At 45.7% G+C, this 23,640-nt stretch overlaps 1 protein-coding gene across 4 annotated transcripts in view; it reads right to left on the bottom strand.

The window, feature by feature from the left end:
- Positions 1-23,640, bottom strand: part of SIPA1L1 (signal induced proliferation associated 1 like 1) — a 1,823,374-nt gene that overhangs the window by 1,246,670 nt on the left and 553,064 nt on the right. For all 4 annotated transcript variants that reach the window (XM_069638601.1, XM_069638604.1, XM_069638602.1 and 1 more), the window contains exon 3: positions 20,908-22,715. In XM_069638601.1, the coding sequence (XP_069494702.1) occupies positions 20,908-22,408 (1,501 nt within the window). In that variant the 5' untranslated portion in view covers positions 22,409-22,715. The remainder of the gene's footprint in view (positions 1-20,907; positions 22,716-23,640) is intronic.

Genomic DNA, 23,640 nt, shown 5'->3' with positions numbered 1-23,640 from the left:
TACTGGCTTCTGTGGAGGTGCAAGGGGTGGGGGCTCATGGAGGAAGGCCAGATGTTGCTCATTCATTTGCATCTCCCACCAATTCAAACTGAGAAAAGCAGTTGTTTAACAAGCGAGAAATGAGGGAAGCGATACAGGAGTTAAGGGCCCCAAACAGTTTATGCTTCATTTGGGCATGAGTGGCAGGCTGCTCCACTTGAATTGTGCCCCCTAAAATTGTATCACTCCTTGACGTTCATCCTAGAAATGTGCATTTGACGTGGCCACTCTGGTGCCGCAGAACAACACTGCAGTTTTATAGCAAAGCTATGTGCTTCCACCAAACCAACTTTAACTCTGTACTGATGAAAGGTGTTTCTAGAAAACACAATGGTGTGGTTGAACTCTCATGCCGCAGACCTGTCAATAAAATGAAGAACATAGAATAATCCAACCTTGCCAATCCTGTAAAGAAACTTGTGTATTGGCTGAATACAAGCCAAATCTAAGAGTGTTGGCTCAGTTTTAGGTCATCACTCAGAATTGGCAGTTTGTTTTGTCTTAATCTTTGAAGTAAGAACGCTATTTCTGTTTGTGTTCTCAATGTTCAACTTAACCAACAGATAAGTGTACCCATTTGTGCACCACACTATTCTTCTTTAGCAACTCATGCATTTCTTGTCTATGATGTCTTTTTGTAAAATAAATATGTTTACTGTTTTCAACATGAGACTACCCAGATTGCTTTCTGGGTCTGTAGTAGTGATACTGGTTCAGTGATACCTCCTTGGTACACTCATTAAATAGTTTATCATTCAAGCAATTCTCTAATTGAATTCATAGCAGTATGGACCCTATTGGTTTCGCTTAGTTCACAGTCCCTCTCCATCACTGCTTTTGGGACACTCCCCCCCCCCCCCTTCCCTTTGTGTTTCATTTGGGCACGTGTGGCAGGCTGATCCACTTGAATTGTCCCCCCTAAAATTGCATCACTCCTTGACGTTCATCCTAGAAATGTGCATTTGACGTGGCCACTCTGGTGCCGCAGAACAACACTGCTGTTTTATAGCAAAGCTATGTGCTTCCACCAAACCAACTTTAACTCTGTACTGATGAAAGGTGTTTCTAGAAAACACAATGGTGTGGTTGAACACTCGTGCCGCCTGCAGAACAGACGCTGCCAGAGACAGGCCAGCCATTAACTGCGATCGGCACCGAAGCGGTCATTCGGGCGCTGCATGTTCAATGAGAGAGTACTGCTGTCTCAATGTTCAGTATGCTGCTGTGAGGGCCCCGAGGGGTAGGTAGCAGGTGGACAGTGGTCATTGACATCTGAACAAGGGAAAGTGGATTACGCCATTGCCAGATGCCTAGCGCTGCAGAGTCGAACGCAACTGACCATGTTACATGCTGCAACCTCAACAGGAACACATCTTCGCCTGTGATGGTAGTCTGGAGGAAGCCTTCAAATCCCATTAAACTGCTTTGCGGCAAGCAGCAGCACCAGTCGAAATGGGAAGTTAGGCCTTGAGTGTTGTAGGGGATTTAAGCATGCTGCATATGCTGAGCGTGTGTCTTCAAGATTCGACAGATCTGAGACGTCTTTACGAGAGTGCAAAAGGGGCACTAGCCCTTGGCCCTACCTTGGAAGGGGGCCTCACAAGGCTGCCTAATCGAGATAGATCGGTTTAAATATGGCATGTCAGGATATTTTATGGCATGCTGCTGAGGCTTTAAACCTATTGCCTGTCTGGTGAAGGTCTAGAAATTGATTTGTTCAGAAGGGGAATTGTAAAACCTATGCAGCCACCCCCAATAAGCATAGAGTGTTAGTCCGAGAGGTGATTAGGTATTCATATTCAAGACTGTAGTACCCAAGCGTTCATGCTTGTATCCCGGCTTTGCCAGCAGACGATAGTGATCCTGGACAAATCTTATATCACTGATATTACTGTGCTGTCTTCTGTGAAAAGGATTGCCTTATCACATGATGGGGGCATTGTTTAGCCCATTACCTAATCATCCTTTTATCTAGGCCATTTGAGTAGAAGGGGTTATAGACAGAAGTGAGGGGACCAGATATCACATTTTAAGGTCAGCTCATTTGACACAAAAAACTATTTGCTTTTTTTTTTATACATCTCAAAGTTTTTTGTGCGCATTTATAAATAACAATTTCACAAGCCTGTGTTTTGAATGCATTTTAAACTTTAAAATACAAAAAGAGAAACCCAGTTGAAGTCTTTTAAGATCACATCAATTTTGCTGGTGCTTATATTCTTCCCTTGATGGAGAAAAAGCTAAAATAATTCCCTTAATATGCTTCCATAATATTTTGTTTTAAAGAAAATTATGAATCGGGTTCTATAAAATGGGATTTCTTTAGTTCATTCTAAGTGCTAGAAAAGCAAGTAGTAAAGTGCAGAAATTGCAGAGTGAGTGCAAATCCCAGCTTCACCTCTAAATTAATGTGTGATCCTGGGCATCTCATTTAATCTTGCATTGGCAAACCTATCAAAATTGCAAGTCTCTAAACATTTTAAAATCGTCAGCCTCAGAGTGATTTCATTCTCACGGTAGGATCTTCAAAACAGCCTCACTCATGCTTTGCAGTGGCTATAGTGTTGTTTTTCCTATAATAGTGAACATTGGTATACTGCACACCACAGCCACGTGTCTTTTTACTCTCCAATGGCAATACTACTTGAAAACCATACCCCTCTGCTAATCTCAAGCTGTCTGGATACGGACACCTTCCTGGTAGTTTTTAATCTTCACCCACTATCTATGCTATATGTAGCGTTCCCCTCGCTTCCTATTGGGCTCCTGTGTCCATGCTTGAGCACTTTTGTGTTCTGTGAGGCGATCATCTGAGTCATCTGTCTATTCTGGATTATGTGCATCCTTTCATACAATCTGTGTCCCGAGTTTATACGATGGCAGTATACCTTCGTCGTGGGTGCTATTGATGAAGTGTCATGCACCAATACTAGAGCACAAGTACCCTTGTCGTAGACAGCTAATGTTAACCTTCAAATGCTATGTGTTTATCATTCCAATTACAGAGAGAATGAAGAGTGTAAATGGACTGAAAGGGAGTACCCTTGCCTATTTTGATCACTGTGAGGCAGCATGTCAACCTATGCATTGTGATTGCGACGAGGGGGGCGTTGCCAGATATATGGATCCCTTAATTTCTTTGACCCAAGGGTGTCCGTTCCCCAAAAGTGCTAAAGATGGCCCTGGCCAGACTGCATACTGCAGTGCAGCACTGGTCTTGCCTTGGGAATTAACCGGGTGAGGGCTGAATTGGTTAATCAGATCACTGTGAACCTAGAAATCCAAGGATCTCTGAATACAAAGAATTGGGGAAAAGCATATGAGATTAATGTTTTTTTCAGTTGAATTGTGGATACCAGTGAGGGAAAACGGCACTCCTTCACGACAATCGGGGATGACCGGCCGGAAAGCCATCAGAAGACCACAGATGAGGCTATATAAAGTATCTTGAATGTAGAGGTCTGCCAGCAGTTGGCACAATATGAAACAAGCATCAGTCTGCTATGACCAGGGAGGACGTCCCGGAGAAAATGTATGCATTGTGTGTACCAGAATTCACACAAACGGGGAACAATTTCAGTAGTTCACAGGAATAAAGTGTTTCTTCATAATACCTGACGCAGCACGACTTCATAAGGGAATTCCACTCTTACAGTAAAGAGGCTGCTTCAATGAAATACAACGTTCTATCCAAGGTATCTATCTGTGCTGGGCCAGCCTATTTTACTCAGCGGTAAAGCACTGCACATACAAATGGCTTCATATATGTAACACAAAGAAGCACTACAATAACTCCCAGAGGCCACATTCAATAAGACTGCTCCCTTGGACACCAGCCTCACATTAACAATCACATCTGGAAACAGATTCTGAAGTACTTGGAACCCTCCAGATACACTACTCTGCTATTTGTAGCTATTGTTGATTAGGTTAGACTATCCCTTTGCTTATCCATGTGATCTTCTAGTACTTGCAACCAGCAAACATCTTTTGTATTTAACTTCCAATCGGCTTCCTACCTGGACTTTCCTGGTATGAGGGAAGTACTTTAACGTTCTAGTTTATCAACTTTATACACCACACATTCTGACCACTTCCCGTTTCCTTCTTGCCCCTTTGCTATAGAACTAATGCAGTACCAGTTCCAAAATGTGCCACTGCATTGCATGAACTGTAGACCAGGTTTTTGATATTTTTCGTTATTACATCATCTTAAACAGAACAAGCTTTTGTTATAAAATACGAATCATCATTTAACTGAAATAAAAGGAAAGCATGAAATCGGACCCTAACCATTGACTACTAATTCATGATCAGCACAGCCTGTGAACTGTCCCTTTATAAAGAACTACACCGCAGCAGAGTGGGGTCATTTTCACAATGCGCAGAAAGATGCTACCTATCAAAAATGTATGTCTGCGTTTTAACACTGCAACTAACTAGCTATGAGAACAAATTTACTGAGACAGCAAAGCAATCCTGCAGTTAGCATTATTGTGAACATCTTCACCGATTTCCTCTAGTAAGATGATTGAAAACAACACGCAGACTCATCATAGACCAAATGGGCACCATTTGGCCGATTCTGAAATTCCCCCTCCCCATTTCCCCTCCTGCCGCCCAACCATCTTGAAACAGATTACCAACTGTCTCATTGCAATCAGTCACTGAATGGCTCTTCACTTCATCATTTTTAACTCTTCAAAAATGGAATCCCTCCTCCTCTCTGCTTCTAAAGTAACGAAAACACTAATCTCCTTGCCGCCTGCCTTGTACCATTTGCCCAAGGCTTGCAAACTTGGGGCCCTCCGATAGCTTACCCAGATCCAGCCCACTTCGACCTACCAACACTATGCGGGATTGCACTCTGAGCAAGTTCCTTCTGTTGTAAAAAGCCATCAATGATATTGCACTTCAGCAACTGGCTGTCTATCGGTCTAAACACCATCTTGTTCCTTCTGCTGCTCCTATGCACTCAACCTCACTGTCCAGGCCCCCGGGCCTCCTCGAACTTTCCTCCTTACTCACCCCACTCCACTGAACCAGAAGCCCATCACAATCAAACATATTCCAACTGTGGATCTCTTCTTAGCTTGGCTTAAACATCTGCTACTTGCCTAAGACTGTGCTCCTCCCACCCTCCCCGCACACAACACCTGCACTGCCAGATAATAGTTTAATTGTGTATATTTGTAGAGTATGCCTCTTCAATTTGAGGCTTTTGACACGCCCTCGCCCGGGTTGTTACCTTTTGAAATCACCCGTTTCCTTTACCTTCTATTTTGTCCCTCATATGTCCCACTTTTTTCTCACTCCCAAATTGGCTCATCCTTGTTTTCATCTTTGTGTTATTGTACAGTCATCCTTCCAGGGAAATGACTCCAACTTCTGTAAATGTGTTATAGTAAGTGACTTCTGAACAAAATCGACAGCCCTGTTCTTCAAATAAATGCAAACATTATTTGGTATCAAACCACACTAGGGTAAGACACTAATTTTCAAACCAATGCCATTAAGGTTCACCTATAACCACCATCCTAGTGCCATGGGTATTCCATTTCATTCACACCCAATAGTCACAAGATTAGACAACCTTCTTAAGGCAAGGAGAGTGAAGGGAAGCGCCCCCAATTCAGCACGATCCTCCCCGCAATGAGAGACAATAAGGGACTCTCCCGTAGTGGGAATAAGGCCAAGACAGAGTGCGGGTGAGCGTAAGTGGGAGTTTATCCAAAAATAAGGCATGCAAAGAACTCTGCAACCTACGAGAGCGCTCTGCCTGACAATAGCAAAGACAGGCGTATTTCTAATACAAAAAACGTCATCACCACCTAAACACTATAGGGGGCACAAGTCAATTGGGATTGGGTGGCGTCGACTAACTATAGGTGTTGCTGCAGCGGGGTTGGTCCTGGCGGGACGACGTCACTGGTCAGCCTCGTGGGTTGGGTTGGGCCTGGCAGGCCGGCTTGAGGTCATCCGTGCGGTGTTGATGTGCTGGGGCAGCCTGTGACAATGACGAATACCTTTCCTGTCTCATTTGCCCTAGGCCATGCACACTGCAGTTATTCAGAAAATGACATTTAAGTTCATTAATAAATCGCTTCTGCAGCTTATCTTATAAAATAAACACAACACATGAGGAATGCACCTCGTGAGAGGTCTGGTGGTTGTCGGTTGGGGTGAGATTTACCTGTGTCCTATTGACCGGTATTTTAGGTCGCGGGACGGGGCTCTGGGGCCTGGGCCGAATGATACATGTCTGTCTGCTGCGTTAGAAGTTGTTATATAGATGGGTCTCTGTGTCTTGTCTCAATGATGGGGGTCGTCCTTACACGGGGTCAGGATTCTTGGGGGGTTCGTGGGATTTATGAGAGGGTGCTGGTAGATCAGTGGGTTCATCCGTGGGTTTATTACCGTGCTGTAAATAACACAGGTGGCGGGCTGTGGCCTTGGTTGCGGCGCCGGGGCCTCTGACTCTCTGAAGTAACGCCAGCTTGGTTGGGGGAGGTGAGGGAGCGCGGCACAAGTCTTAGCTTTTTTATCTGGCAGGCTTGGTGGGGTGGGAGAGGGAATGGCCTTGCATATATCCACAAAGGTATTTTCCTCGTGCGTTGCTGATCAGTAAATGCAGAAGTTCTATACTGTTCTGCCTTATTTTGACGTTATTTAGACACATATATATATACTTCAATTTCGTTACACATTTCTTTAATACAGTCGGTTCCAGTACCTTTTCATTACCTAACATTATATTCACTACATTGTGCGCGTATTGTATGTACATTAGACGTTATACGAGGGATATCTAGGTTATGGCCTACAGAGATTGATGCTCGCCGCTTTGGGTGAATTAAAAAACATATATGAGTTCAAGTTTCTACATACTATTGAAAAACACTTTTGCAGATATAGGTTACACGTTTGGTCACATCTTTCTCCGTGGTTATAGCAGCATTAGTCCAGACCTGGAGGGATATCATATAACGTTACATTTTTATGGTTTATTCACATTTTAAACAGAGGTAGTTCATTAATACCAATACTTGAATTATTTTCTACCTTCTTCAGATAGTGATGCTTCAGCTTTTTTCCCCGTTATCCCGGCCTTGCGGTCCGGGTCATACGGGGTGCAATATCACATTGGTACTAATATAATGTTGCCGTGTTGGCATCTCGGGTTTAGCTCATCTCCGACTTTCTCATGGGAACGCGCTCGCAGCGGATCTGCCAGGGCTGCTGAGGCGGCAGAGATGCATGAAAGGCCCTCCAAAGGTGGGGGCCTCGTTACAGTGTGCTGAACTCACACCATGTTTGCTATGCAAGATGGCGTCTAGACCTAACTAATTTTTGGTAAATGCAAGGAAAGGGTGCGTGTGGGCAATGTCGTCGGCGGGTGAACCCTCCTCCACCTGGGCCCGGGTGGCATGAGGGGGCGCCCACCGAGTCATGGTCCCCGCCTGGGGAGGAAGCTGTAGGTGAGGAGGGCCTTGCGGCCATTGCTCCCCTACATTTCCCCCCTTTCGTTACTTAAAGTAACGAATTTCTTTAGCTCTTCCAATCTTCTACATTCTTGTTCCTCTAACACTGCACCATCCCATGCAGGGGTTCCTTTTATAGGCATCCATGCTCTGCACACCCCCCTTAAGCTCTCACCTCTCCTAGCATACTCGTCTGGTGTACATGTTAAATATATACAGTCGCCAGTTTCTTCCAGATCTACCCAGACCTCCTCATACCATTCCAGTTCTACGTCTCGTGGTTCTTTGATAGTGGTGTGCCATAGTTTATCTACTATGTACTTATCACGGCACATAGGCACTAACTGATACCTGGGGGTGTTGTCTGCTCCTGTCTGCACATGTACTTCTTGTGTTGCCTTAATTGTGCCACCGGAGTTGCCCATTGTCACCATCATCATTGCGCCGTTAGGAACTGCATTAGCACAACATCGGAGGCCCACCTGGCACAGGCAGAACATCACAAGGATGATCACCACTATTGGTATCAGGAACTTCATTGTCACTCCAAGCCATGAGGGAACCCAAGAGAAGATATTGTCGAACCACGAGCTATCCTCAGCTCCACCTTCCATTTTCATCTTCTCGCCCAGGTTATGTACTGCTTCAATAACGTGGGACAGGGACCCATTTTCTGCGTCTTCGGAAGGTACGAACGTGCAGCACGCACTTCCAATTTTTCGGCAAACACCTCCATCGATTGCTGTTAACAGGTCTAGAACATACCTGTTCTGCATGGTCATTAATCGCAGAGCTCGTAGTTCCACCTTTATTATGTTAAACCCTTCTTCAGTGTCATTGGCCAACTGGATCAGTTCCCACCGTGTAATCTGGAGCCATTTTGCATTTGCTCTTGCTTGGACACTTGATACTAGCGAAGCAAAGAATGTTTCCACGGAGCTGAACAGGCGATACCTGTCTGGGATCTGTGCCAATAAATCGGATGATGCTTGTGATATGTAGTTCGAGGCTCGCTTGTTCCTTGAGAGCTCTTCTCCCTTCCCTCCGGAGGACAGGACATAAAGGTGCGCTTGTGTAGTTGGAGAAGCTGCATTCTGGTTCAAGCCTTCTTTCATCATGTTACTTCTGTCAATATGGCTTTCTGGAATCACCATTAGTGTTGAGTGCAAAGTGGCCATTGAGCAGCTACCACTCCATGATTGGGGAAGATGCAGGTACGCCTTGTTTCCGCATACCCAGTAGGTGTCCATTAGTGCTGCTGTCCCTTTTTTCATATCTGGGATGGTGAGAGTTTTGTTACAGTTCTTGTTCGTTCCCATTGCCATTTTTCCTTCTCCCTTGAAACATAGTTCGTTTTGTATTTCACTTTGTAGCTTGAAGGGTTTCTCCATCGCTGTTACCCATGTTAGTTTAGGGATGTGTTCTTTCCATATTGGCAAGCACGTTCTTTCCATCCACCGCAACTTGTCCGGTTGGACACCTTTCAGTGCTTCTGCCTTGCACAGCACTTCTTCGTCTTTCCATTTGCTTTCCGAAAACAGTGTCCCTTGTATTGCAAAGAAAGGTTCTTTAAGACAGATCACTCCAGACGTTTGCGAATAGCACGTTTTGTTGTTCTGTAGCATTCTGAAAGAGACATCGTGTGCTTGGAAAGTGTTCTTTATTCTACACAGCGTGAGATGAAGGAGACATTGGGCATCCACAATGGGCAATTCTCGTGGCAACAATACTTTAGGTGTGCCTGATGCATGGGGGATAAGTGAGCAGACATAGCAGCTCTCATTGGTTGTCTGTTTGGCTGTTGTGCTCATATCTGCATACCATTTATTTGCTTGGTGAGGGTGTCGTGGGTCTTCCATTTTGTCTAACCCTAGCCCGTAATACTCATCATACCCTTTTCCACCAGTCTCTCTTCTCCGCCTACTTTTCTCCCTTCTTCTGTACCTTCTCGTTATAGTGGGTGAAGAACCAGGCCCCCCTTCCTCCCTCCCACCCCCATTTTCTAATTCTTCATATAGGGACTTGTGTTCTGTCATCATAATCACTTTTCCATCCTCCTTAATAAACAAGAGATCGTTGTTTGAAATTGGGGCGGGAGGGATCGTGCGGTTGTTGTATGTTCCAGGTTGGGGCATTGTGTCATTGTTTAAATTTTTGGTTCTTGATTGTGACAGGACAGCAGTGGGTGGTGTAGTATAGTAACCCCACACAAAGTGTGATCCATCCCAGATTAAGAAATCACCTTCTTTGATACCTACAGTCGGAATTGTTTTCGTTCCAGGGGCAAGGGTGGTGTTGTTCCCCCCTCCCCCCTCGTTCATCTCGGTAGAGATGAACGCTATAACCCAGTGTAATACCAGACAAAACATTGAGATGAAGAACACGATAGCACACATTGATAAACCACATTCAAATGAATATGTTAATCTAGCCACTAACATTTCTCTAAATCTAACATATCTATTAGTTGCAGGCTGCCCATTCGATGCCATGATAAATCCTGTTTGAGACACAAGAGTTTATTAAATACAAACATGTAAACAGTTCAACGTTGTAACGTTTCGGTGATAAAATATAGGGTTGGGTGAGGGAGAGGGTGTGTTGACAGACAAGGTAGCCTTTCAAGCATCATTATTCGTACCTTACTATATATATATATAAATAATAAAAAACATGACAGTTTAAAAACATCAATAATAAAAAAACTTCTTAAAGAGCACAGGAGAGGAAAAAAGAACCCCACGCAAAACTTTCAAAAATTGTAATAAAAAGAAAATTTCCATATACATATGTACATGTTTTAGTCCAGGACATTTGTTGCGCGCTAATTGTGTTCACTGTTCATCTCATAATGCACACAAAATTCCAATCATTCATTCCGCACAACTTCATCGTCCGCTGTTGCCTGTGCCTCGTCCTGCACCTCACTCTCCGCAGCGCTGTAAGCTTTACGTACATCTGTCAGATGCACCCAATATCGCAGGCCCTTAACCTTTACTGCTGTAGGCGTGCAAAACACTACCTCATAGGGGCCATGGAAACGTGGTGCGTTCCACCTCCGCACAAAACTTCTAACATATATAAGGTCACCAGGCATTAGCTGTAGTGGTTTTTCAGGCAACCTGTTTGGTTCAGTCGCGTTTCCCTCCTCTCTTGTCGAGGGGGGGGCTAGTTGCTTTGCAATTACGCGCGCTGCCCGTGTCAGTTTTCGCAGATATTCTGTGAATTCCTCCCCCAATATAGCTGAGCTTCTGTGTGCATCAGAACGCTCACGGAGAGGCGAATGCGCTGTATGCATTCTTCTTCCCGTGACGATCTCGTGCGGGGACAAATGGTGATCCTTACTTGGCTGGTTTCGTAGTTCAAACAAGGCCAAAGGCAGGCAGTACATCCAAGTCTTTTTAAGGGAAAAACAAAGTTTTGATAATCTGCTTTTTAACAGGCCATTTATTTTTTCCACGACGCCATTACTTTGAGGATGATAAATCGAACATAATTTGTGCTTTATCCCCAATAATGTAGTCACCTCTTTAAATAATTCATTAACAAAATGTGTCCCGTTATCTGAGCGAATAACGTCGCAAATTCCCCAGCGCGGAAACACTTCCCGCACTAGGAACTTCGCGGCGCCCTTCGCGTCAGGGCGGGCACATGGTCCTGCCTCCACCCACCTCGAAAATGGACATACAACCACAATCATGTATCGAGCCCCGTTACACCTTTCTCCCATGTCTACATAATCAATGTGGAGCTCTCTGAATGGGCCACTTGGTTTTGGTATCGTACCCCTTAGTGTACGCAATGTCATACCTGAGTTGTAAATTTGACATGTCGTGCATTCTAGGGCTAACCTTGTGACGTGTTCCTGGAGGCAGGGTGCAAACCAATCTTCTTGTATCTCTGCCATTATGTGTTTCCTTGTGTTGTGTGCAGGAAAGTGTAGTTGTTGAAATGCTATTTCTAACAGCGTAATTGGCATTACCACTTTTCCTGAACTCTCTTGTCGCCACAATAAATCAGTCGGTGATTTGCTGCATCCTCTCTTAGTCCACAGCAATTTTTCCTCTGCACTAGCTCCCTCTTGCAGCTCTATTATCTCCTGTGTGGACATCATGTTGTATCCTGTGGGGACCTCTTGGCTTGCTGTGTGGTGCAACATGTACTCTCCTATTTCACTTTTTTGTAAATATGAAGCTGCTTTGGCAGCGGCGTCTGCTGCCGCGTTCCCCAAAGATATAAAATCTGTATTTGCGGTATGAGCTTGACATTTTACGATGGCCACTGCCGTGGGGTCTTGCAGGGCCTCAATCAGTTCTTTCAATAATTCTGCATGCTGGACTGGCGTTCCGTCTGCTCGCCGAAACCCTCTCCGCCCCCACCGGGCCAACCCACCGTGAACTGTTGTTGTCATGTATGCTGAGTCTGTATATATGGTCACTGCGCACCCCTTGGCGGCATGCAATGCTTCTATTAGCGCTATTAGTTCTGCTGCTTGCGCTGAATAGTGTGATGGGAGGCGGTGTTGTACTAGTATTTCATATTCATCTTCCTCTAATCGTACCACTGCCATACCCACATGCTTTTCTCCTGTCTCCATGTCTATTGATGCTGACCCGTCCACAAAATACACCTCACCCTCGGTCAGGGCATTTTCAAAAATCACTGGATCCTTACTTTCGTCACCTGTGTATGTGGCGCAGTTGTGGTTTTCCATGTCCTCTACGGTGCATGCCTCTGTGATCAATGTGGCTGGGTTCACTGTTTTACATCTTACTATATGGATGTTAGCGCTGGACAGTATTATCTCATATGCTGTGGCGCGTTGTGTTGTCAATGTGCTCTTTGTTCGCTCTAATATTGCAAAAAGTGAGTGTTCCACAAACAGTGTCACTGGACAGCCCATCACTATCGTGGCACTTTTTTCAATTGCGAATGCGGCTGCAGCTAGGGATTGCTCGCACGCGAAATGACCTTGCATTACTGCGTCTAGGGTGCCGCTATAGTAAGCAAGTGGTTTGTGCCCTAAAGATGTTTTCTGGGTCAGTACCGCTGTCATCAGTGTTCCTTTGCAGTGTGAAAATAAAAAGAATTCGCGCCCATAATCTGGATTTGCTAGTACTGGAGCGCTTGATATCAGCTCTTTTAGTGAGTTAAATGCTGTGTTCATCACCTCTGTCCATTCTATGTGTTTGTGTTCTTGTTGTGCTTCTTTCAGTGCCTGTAGCAAGGGCCTTGTGTACGCCGCATAGTCCAATATCCATGCTCGGCAATAGTTACACATACCCAGAAATTTCTGCATCTCTTTTACTGTTTTGGGCTCCCCAATTGTTCTAATCGCCTGTGCCCTGTCTGGTATAATTCGCTTGCCGTCCTTTGATATCAGCTGACCCAAGTATAGAACCTCTGTCAGACAGTATTGTAACTTCCCCTTGTCCACCTTGTACCCTTTATTGGCCAATAATGTCAAGAGTGTTATCGAGTCCTGTCTGCACTCTTCCTCAGCCTGTGCACAAACCAATAAATCATCAACGTACTGAATCACTGTGCTTTCTACAGACAAATTCCCCAGATCTTCATGTAGTACCCTGTTAAATATGCTTGGTCTTTCGCAATATCCTTGTGGTAGTCTGCAGTGTTCGAACCTCCTTCCTCCCAATGTAAATGCTGTCAAGTACCTGCTCTCTTCTGCTAAGGGAATCGAAAAAAATGCATTTTTTAAGTCAATTACTGTGAAGTGTGATGCTATTTTTGGAATGTTGCACAGTATTGTCGCCGGGTTCGGGACTAAAGGGAACTCCTTCATTACCACATCGTTCAGTGGGCGTAAATCTTGTATCATCCTCCATGAACCCCCCTTTGCCTTTTTGATTGGGTAAATGCATGTGTTGCATGGGGAGTTTGAGGGCACTATTATACCCTGTGCTAGCAGTGCATCTATTGTCTCTCTGATCCCTTCTTCTGCTTCTCGCGACAGTGGATATTGTTTCACCCGGGGTAGTATTGCTCCCTGTTTTACTTTTATCACCACAGGCTGAACTTCATGCAGCAACCCTACATCGTGGGGGCCATTAGTCCATAAGTTAGTGGGTACTGACCTCATGTCTTCATCAAAAAATGTGTGCGGTGCTCCTACTACCGCCATTAGTTCAACCTTAGTTTGTCTGGCTGTAACTACAATGTCGCAGGGCATTGCCAGTTCCATCACTACTTCACCATCTCCCTCAGTGTCAGAAAATAGCTCCTCGTCCGAGAGCTCTCTCAGCGGGATATTTGCATTTGTACACAATACTGTCCGCCACTCACACCCTTCCATGTCAATACCAATCACACATATTCTGTTTGCTGATACATGTATTGCATGCAAATCCAACGATAGTACTGTCCCAAGAGCAGTGTCAGGGCTTGCTATGGGACGAAAAAGGAATTCTGCTGGGATCCTCCACTCCACCCTTTTTAGTTCTGGTACTATGAGAGCCAATGTTCTCATACCTTCAACAAACATCTCCTCATTTCTTGGTACCCCTCTGATCTCTTTCATGATTGTGTGGCCGTGTATTACTGCTAATATACGGAGGGGGCATATGCCTGGCGTTGAACATACGATACCGCTCCCTGTGAATGATATTGTCATGTTTAGTTTGCTCAAGAGATCTCTCCCCAGTAAGTTGATGGGAGAGTTTTCATAGTACAGTAAGGGTGCTTTCACTGTTTTACCCCCCACTGTCACATCCAATACCTCTGTGTAAGGAACTTCAATTACAGCCCCAGAGAACCCCTGCGTCTCTAACGTTCTATTAGATAACGGGAACCGGCCCTCTCTAATGCATGATTTCTCCGCTCCCGAATCCACCATGAATATGAATTGCTTGTCTCCTATCTGCGCTCCTATCAATGGTTCCTCTGATGCATTGTGGGTCGTAGACAGTACTGGACACGCAAGTGCTCTCTGTGGGCTGTCCTATGCGGGGTGTCTCATTGCCCCCCCTTGATCGAAAATGTTCCCCGAAACTACTGACACTCCACTGTAAGGTGCGGGGGCGGGTGCCCCATTAGCTACTGTGGCGAAAGTGTTACCAGGCGTGTAGTGCACATTGTCATTATTCTGTGGGCAGGTTTGTGTTCGGTACTGATGTCCGTGTAGTTGTGCGTTACTCCTTTGTACTACATTTTCTGGTTGCTGGTGTTGTCCCATGGGGAGGCCGTAGGGGCTTCCTGGATGGGGGTGTCCGTACTGTTCTATCTCTTGGAAACCATTGTTTTGTCTGCTCCTACATTCTCTTGAGTAATGCCCCCATCTCCCACAATTCCAACAGCTCCCCTGTGGGCCTCTGGGACCCTGCCACCCATTTCCTCCCATTCCTCCATACCCTTGTCCTCCTCTTCGACCCCTGTACCCACCTCTTCCTCCTCTTGGGGCCCACTCTTGCCACGTTGGACCTCCGTTCTGCTCCTGCTCTGTCCACTGTCGTTGCCCTTGTCCTGCCCAATTCGCTGCTATTCTTCCTTGTATTGCTATTTGCCCCTCCTCTCCTTCCTCTCCCTCCCGTATGAGTGGGAGTCCCGCTACCGCTGCTGCGACCTTCACCAATTTTGATTGCACCAACTTCGCCTCATCCGCCAACCTTTTCTGTGCTACTTCCCTCTCTCTTTCTTTGATCCGTTTACAATGGTGTACTATTATGCTTTGGATCTCCGGCCAGCCTTTTGCCTCAACACCTGCTATTTTATCTAGTGCCTTTTGCACTTCCTTTGGGAGCCCTCTCTTAATGATGAAGTAAAATAGAGACGTGGATTGGTGCCAGGGCGTACCCGTTTCCGCTCTCCACATCTCCTGCACCCGAAGAATGTAATCCATAGCGTCCTCCCCGTCATTCATGGTACATTGCATTACTGACTGCAAATCAGGGGTATCTGGGAAGGTTTCCCGCAGTGCGTCCCACACCCTTGCTCGCACGGTGTTAAAAGAAGCCCCATCATGGCGATCACACTCTAAAGTTACAGCTGGAAAACCCGCTTTAGCCCACACTCTGTCCGCCTGATCCCCTACTGCGGACACTAGTAGGCTTTTCACATCGCCTACTGCCAGCGGTATACCAGCGGTATGTTTCTCAAATGCATATATCCACTTGCTTGCCCCTCCTGACAGCTGTGGTAGTAATTTCATTAAATTAGCCTTGTCCATCTGAGCCCACGGTATATAGTTTGGCCTCCCGCCCCCCCTGTGGAGTAATGGGAGTTGTAATTTCCCTTTTGCCGTTGCAGCTTCCTTTTCCTTAGTCACTGCTGACTCTAATGACGCCATCTTCCCCACCCTATTTCTTAGTCGTCCCATCCATTCATCTTCTATAGTCCCCAGTGAACATGCACCATCTAGCTCCTCGCCGTCTCCTCCTACTGCCATGCTCAATCTATCACTCTCATCCCCCCCTCCTCTGACATCACATAACAAATCCTCTCTGATCCCTCTCTCTCGCGAGACGTCACCAATGCTTCCTTCTGCTGTCCCTACTTCTATTATCCTGGTCGGTTCTTCCTCAATTCTGAACAGTATTTCCCCCTTTTTCCATCCCTCCTCAATTTGTCTACTTTCGCTCGACGCTCTAGACGAGCGTCCATATTGTGTGGGGGCGCATGCTGTGCGCTCACATATGTCTTTTATTCTTGAGAGTTCATCTCTTGCCACTGTAAGCCTCGACTCTAAGTCACTCGTTAACTTCTCTATGTCCACCCTCTGTGTGCCTCCCTGGGCGCGCTCTCTGGTGTTTTCGTATGGTGGGGGTGCAGTTGGTCTTTGTGGCGTACTGGTCGAAGGGGGAGGCACATAAATAGGGTCGCTATATCCTGCTGCAGGGGCTGGTTTAGGTAATATTGGGTACAACATAACCACTTCCGCAGGCTGTTCTGTACTTAACTGTTCCTTTTCCTCTCGCGGGATCATTAGTGGATTGTCTGTGGTGGAAGGTAAATCAATATTTGGAGCTGGAGCTTTGGGTGGGGGTACTTCCTCAAACAATCTCCAAAGATCTAATATCTCCTTCCTATTCTGCCATTGTTTCCCCTTATACTTGAGGCGAATACATGTACATACCATATCAAGAACGCTTTTGTCAAAAGACCCTCCTTCTGGCCAAATCTGGGGCAACCCCTCCCCTTTCAATTCTGTTAACCATTGATCATGATATTTATTTATGCGTTCAGCATATCCAGGCAAGCTCTTACAAATGTGTGACAAGGGAGTTTCAGCCCCCATCCTCTAAATCGCTAGTGCTATCGCGTTCGCCTTCGTTACTTTTTATTGGGTGTAAATATGCGTATGTATACCTTTATGGCACAGACAAGAGCGGACCTCTCAAAATTATCACCCGCTGGTATTCACTGCACAAATCTCTTCTCACTCACCATATCTCATCTCCTTCCCATTCCCAGGCACTCTTATGTGATCTCACTTGCAATTGATCAAGTAATGGTTATGGCCACACTCTCTGGCACCACCTCGCGGCCACCCGTTCGTCTCCAACACTCGTACGGTGCGCGCACCCTTCACAATGCTTTCCACTCACACTTTTGTCTTTCTCCTCCCTTTCCTCCCTAGCCAGCTGTCCCTGTTTTCCTGCTAAGGTTACTGTGTTCACGTCTGTACGTGCCACTACTGAGTCCCCACCTTTTAAGATGTTCTAACTTCTTTATACCCTTCTCATTTTCGCCCCCTACCCCGTGGAAATGGAAAAAGAAGAAATAAAGAGAGAGAGCACAATCACTAAAAAATATTCCCGGTGTCTCCTTTTGCTAGACACCAATAACTTATTTCTCACTTCTTCATATATTCCCAGTACTAGTCTAGATAGCACTATGCGGCGCCGCCTTCCACCCCCTCTCGGAGCTAGGTTTCCGTCACTTCTACCACGTCACTTATTTCTTACTCCTAATGGCCATATGCAAAAGAAAGAATAAAGAAAGTTTCAAGACCCGTCTGTAGTAGACCCCCGATATTCTTCTCCTCTACCTGTCCCCGTTCTTTTATTCCCAATTCCCCTTCTTTTCCCCTTGACGATCACTCGCACTCGGTACTCACGTGCCCGTCTTGAACCGATACTCTCCGAAACTGGGTCCGTCCAGGCGGCGTCACCGGTAACTCAACGGTCAGCCCCTGGCTCCGGCGAGCGGCACTCAAAGGGGATTTTTTTCCAATCGGGATCCCGTACCCTTTCTCATTGAGTGCGCACTTCTTATTGTGCCGGTCGCCGTTGGCGGGCAGCCTCCCGGAGACGGCTAACCGTGCGTATCCCTTCTCGACCGGAGATTCTCGTGCCACAAGGGGGTCGTTAAGAAGGAGTTAGGAAAAATAGTTTGGAGATATCACGCTATCGGGGTCACCACTGAAGGGAAGCGCCCCCAATTCAGCACGATCCTCCCCGCAATGAGAGACAATAAGGGACTCTCCCGTAGTGGGAATAAGGCCAAGACAGAGTGCGGGTGAGCGTAAGTGGGAGTTTATCCAAAAATAAGGCATGCAAAGAACTCTGCAACCTACGAGAGCGCTCTGCCTGACAATAGCAAAGACAGGCGTATTTCTAATACAAAAAACGTCATCACCACCTAAACACTATAGGGGGCACAAGTCAATTGGGATTGGGTGGCGTCGACTAACTATAGGTGTTGCTGCAGCGGGGTTGGTCCTGGCGGGACGACGTCACTGGTCAGCCTCGTGGGTTGGGTTGGGCCTGGCAGGCCGGCTTGAGGTCATCCGTGCGGTGTTGATGTGCTGGGGCAGCCTGTGACAATGACGAATACCTTTCCTGTCTCATTTGCCCTAGGCCATGCACACTGCAGTTATTCAGAAAATGACATTTAAGTTCATTAATAAATCGCTTCTGCAGCTTATCTTATAAAATAAACACAACACATGAGGAATGCACCTCGTGAGAGGTCTGGTGGTTGTCGGTTGGGGTGAGATTTACCTGTGTCCTATTGACCGGTATTTTAGGTCGCGGGACGGGGCTCTGGGGCCTGGGCCGAATGATACATGTCTGTCTGCTGCGTTAGAAGTTGTTATATAGATGGGTCTCTGTGTCTTGTCTCAATGATGGGGGTCGTCCTTACACGGGGTCAGGATTCTTGGGGGGTTCGTGGGATTTATGAGAGGGTGCTGGTAGATCAGTGGGTTCATCCGTGGGTTTATTACCGTGCTGTAAATAACACAGGTGGCGGGCTGTGGCCTTGGTTGCGGCGCCGGGGCCTCTGACTCTCTGAAGTAACGCCAGCTTGGTTGGGGGAGGTGAGGGAGCGCGGCACAAGTCTTAGCTTTTTTATCTGGCAGGCTTGGTGGGGTGGGAGAGGGAATGGCCTTGCATATATCCACAAAGGTATTTTCCTCGTGCGTTGCTGATCAGTAAATGCAGAAGTTCTATACTGTTCTGCCTTATTTTGACGTTATTTAGACACATATATATATACTTCAATTTCGTTACACATTTCTTTAATACAGTCGGTTCCAGTACCTTTTCATTACCTAACATTATATTCACTACATTGTGCGCGTATTGTATGTACATTAGACGTTATACGAGGGATATCTAGGTTATGGCCTACAGAGATTGATGCTCGCCGCTTTGGGTGAATTAAAAAACATATATGAGTTCAAGTTTCTACATACTATTGAAAAACACTTTTGCAGATATAGGTTACACGTTTGGTCACATCTTTCTCCGTGGTTATAGCAGCATTAGTCCAGACCTGGAGGGATATCATATAACGTTACATTTTTATGGTTTATTCACATTTTAAACAGAGGTAGTTCATTAATACCAATACTTGAATTATTTTCTACCTTCTTCAGATAGTGATGCTTCAGCTTTTTTCCCCGTTATCCCGGCCTTGCGGTCCGGGTCATACGGGGTGCAATATCACATTGTTACTAATATAATGTTGCCGTGTTGGCATCTCGGGTTTAGCTCATCTCCGACTTTCTCATGGGAACGCGCTCGCAGCGGATCTGCCAGGGCTGCTGAGGCGGCAGAGATGCATGAAAGGCCCTCCAAAGGTGGGGGCCTCGTTACAGTGTGCTGAACTCACACCATGTTTGCTATGCAAGATGGCGTCTAGACCTAACTAATTTTTGGTAAATGCAAGGAAAGGGTGCGTGTGGGCAATGTCGTCGGCGGGTGAACCCTCCTCCACCTGGGCCCGGGTGGCATGAGGGGGCGCCCACCGAGTCATGGTCCCCGCCTGGGGAGGAAGCTGTAGGTGAGGAGGGCCTTGCGGCCATTGCTCCCCTACAAGAGTACCTTATTTTAATTCATGTAACTTCTTGGAAAAGGTTACTATAGCGGATCATTTAACTTCAACATTTACAATAAATAAATCACTACATTTTAGTACATCTTATCAAATTCTAGAGAAAATAATTCCAAAATCTACATAACAAATACCAAAATCTTATTGATCATTAAACACACATCAGCATAAACATTTCCATAAACCACACTGTGGATGTCTGATAACTGACTAAACTGAAATCTTTAATACCAATATGTAACTATATTAGCATCATTTGGTCCAATTCCTCAAGAGATTGTAGCCCATTTATCATTTCATATCAAATTAATATATATTCAACGACTGCAATCCTTTTTGGGACCAGAAAGGCAAAATAAGTCACTATTTCGGCTGAATGGGGATATTTGACATGTGCCCCTCATTTACTTAATTTCTGCACATGCTGGTTGCTATTTGTGAAAGCCTTTTAAACCAGGAGAACATACACACACTAAAATAACGTAGGCGAGGTCCATGTCCTATGAAGCTTGTCCAAAAACCTGGCAACTTGGGTATGCAAATTATTTTTTCAGTCAGTAGATGATTTACACTATTGACCTGCTAAATCTGCGATTTAGCAGCCTTTTTATAGCCATCTTTTTATTTTTCTACCCAAGTGGCCGTTGATTGGAGTTCATTACTTTTTTGTGCAAACAGATGACCCTGCTACCTCCTGATACCACCCAAATTCAGTGGTTAACGAAAGGCTGTTTGGCAACTTGCAATCATAATCGTATGCAATTTTCTTTAATTATACTAAATATTTTCAAAAACATTCCACAGAAGAAATAATTCAAAGGTCTTGCCCGGAGAGATCGGTTTATACAATTGTTCTACTGAACACCCTATGTTCAGGACGCCATGCACTGGAGGTGTCCTTAAAGACATGAGGGGGAAGGAGACTGCAATGAAATGCACTGAATTAACCTGAAACAGACATTTCCCAACACAGGTTTCTGTGCATCACAATTACATTACACCAGTGACTCGACTTCGGACATCAAACATGATTTAAATTATAAGAATGCTCACATTAGGAATGAAGAAACTGTAGTAATAATTGAACACTTACCTTTTTGATAGAAGTATTTGCGGTAATAATAAGCTCCAAGGTCGACGTGCTCAACAATGTACCTTTTTGCTCTGTCGATGTGGAGCACCATGTTCTCCTTGGGCACTTCCAGTACTGCCACTCCTGCATTTGCACAATGTAAATTAAGAGCCGACTCAAAGGAGGCATTTTCACATCCACTGAAGGATCCAGAATTGGATTTGGACAAACTGAGCTTTTTGTCCCCTTCACCACCAACTTCATTCCTGAAATAAGGACAGCTCATTACAAGTTCATTGCTTTTATCATCTCCTTGGTCCATGTTGAGATTCTCTTTTGAGTTCAAGTCCTCAGTACTGCCCATGGGGGAATTAAAACTAGAGGAATGTGCCAAAGGTCCCGAAGCCAAGGCCGCCACAGCAGCAGCAGAGGCTCCTGTTGTGGTGTTCCTTCTCTTCACTACATTATTCCTGTTGATAATAGCTTCATTCAAGTCAAAGAGTGCACTCTGGACATCATAATGAGCAAAGCACTTTGGGCAAGTCCAAGGCCTGAGACTCTCTTCTGATCGGTTGTCCTCAAGGTCTGATACCTTTCCAGCATCTCCTTCAGTTTTGACACTGCGGAGCTTGCGAAATATGGAAGAGTCGCCGGTCTCAGATTTTGAACGTCTTTTGAGTGGCTTATCCCTATCCTTGAAGGGTCTGTGATTGTCTCTGCCACTGATCGCTCCGTCTATCACATCCAACGAGAACCCAGAACCCCGGTTTCCACTCCCTAGCAAAAGTTCACTTAGTTTAGATGGAGCTGGGCTTCTGTGATCAGATCTGTCATGTTTATATCCCTTCAACAAATCAAAGAAACTTTCCCCTGATGTACCCTGCTTATCTATGGAAGATGTGCTGCCGTATTCCCGGTGCAGTGACTGGCCCATTTTATAACCTGGTGAAAGGCACTCCTCAAAGTGTTCCAAGTCAAGTTCACTTATAGTAATGTCACTGTTACTGCGCTGCCTTATTCTGCGGAGACCTTTTCTTGGGGAACTGGGGTACCCTTCTGGAGAGAGGAATCTGGAATCCAAGCTTTCTGCCTGTCTGGTTTTGCTCTTAAGAGTATTTTGAATACTCTTAAGCATAGCAGAATCATTGGAGTTTAAGCTTGTAGAGCTAACCTGGCTTCCTGGGCTACTTTTGACCGACATTGTGTCTACACAACTTACCGTCTCGAGGTCCTGACTATTCCTGCTCATTTCTTTCAGGTTATCCTTCCGTGGAGGCCAGTCTGCAATCCTTGCTCTTACACCCATTTTAGGAACACCTGGCGTGACAGAAATATGGTGGGAGCTTTCACTGCGTGGAGGCCCAACAGGAGACATAGCGGAAGACCCTAAGCTGCCATTCTGTGACCTGAAACGCCGCATATAAAAATCATCCGAACGTGCTTTTGAGGATGCATCTGTGCCAACAACTTGCGCAACACTTGCTACTGCCCTATCAGTCTGGGACCGCTTTAGGCTGGTCATGATGTGAAAATGTGCCGCGTGTTAATGTGCTCCAGTAGAAAACAGAGTCATCTTTGCTTTTCAAAGGCCCAATCCCCTTTTGGAGAAGAGTCTCCAGCAAACAAAATGGTTGCATGAGAACCAGAGTGCGTTGGTTTGACATGGATTAAAATATTTTGTTAATTTGTATCCAAATTAAGTTTTTAAACTTGTACTGCTCAAAAGTCTCTTTATCTTCTTCATCGCTGATGCTGGAAGTCGTCCCATGGTATCATAAAAGTATTGGCATCACCTGTTTCCATGCTTAACGAATTTCAGAACACTCGAACTAAACAGAAAAGAAAAAAGTTTGGTCAGTTACACAAACACACAACACAACTAAATCCACAGTATCACTTAACATCTGATCAGTTCAGCATTAGTTTGCCTTGAGTAGATATCACCCTAACCTAAAACATCACAAAGTTAAGCATGTAATCGTCCATACATGGAAATAAATTATATATATATGATACAAGTAATTTATAATGTGCCTGTACACAAGTGTTTCTAGGCAAGACAAGGAAGGGGAAGACATAGGGGTACAAAACAAACTTACTAGGACTTGAGTGATTCAGATCGTGCAAGGGGAAGGGAGAGAAGTGCCAGGGGGAGGGAAGGGGAGAGTGCAATAAGCAAGCTAAAGTAAGTGCCTCCAGGGTGGCCGGCTCCAAGTGCACGGAGGCAGGGGTAGTGTAGGGTTGTAGATACAGTCCCTCCTAATGTGTGGGAGGCCCAGTGGCAGTGCATGGCAGCTACTGGTCGTGAAAGAGCCTGGTACCCATAAGGTTCATAGGGAGGCCAGGTAACCAGTTAGTGCAGCAGATAAGAACATCAGCAGGGGAGAGAGAAAACAGAAGCGAAAAGGAAGGTCTGGAGTTGCTTCCGGAACCTGAGGTGGCCCTGCTCATGTTTGAGAGGTGCAGGCAGGCTGTTCCAGAGGGAGGCAGCAGCTGAGGAGAGAGATCTACCCCCCCACACTCTCTGCCTGGAGAGGCATCTGACCATCAGAGTTGGAGGTGGATGAGCTGAGGGCAGAGAAAGAAAAGTGCTTAGGAAGAGCGAATTGGATGTAGTGTGGTCCCTGGCCCAAGAAAGCCAGAGAAAGCCTTGTGGACGATTCAGAGGGTCTTGAACATTATCCTTGCAGCCATTGGGAGCCAGTGTAGAGATTTCAGGGGCCAGGAAGATTTAGAAAGGGGCTGTTGCAGAAG

The sequence above is a fragment of the Ambystoma mexicanum genome, chromosome 14 (assembly GCF_040938575.1).
Source record: "Ambystoma mexicanum isolate Mex_15411 chromosome 14, UKY_AmexF1_1, whole genome shotgun sequence".
Classification (NCBI taxonomy): Eukaryota; Metazoa; Chordata; class Amphibia; order Caudata; family Ambystomatidae; genus Ambystoma; species Ambystoma mexicanum.
Note: the sequence above shows the minus strand (reverse complement) of the source record. Positions and strands in the feature narration are given on the sequence as shown.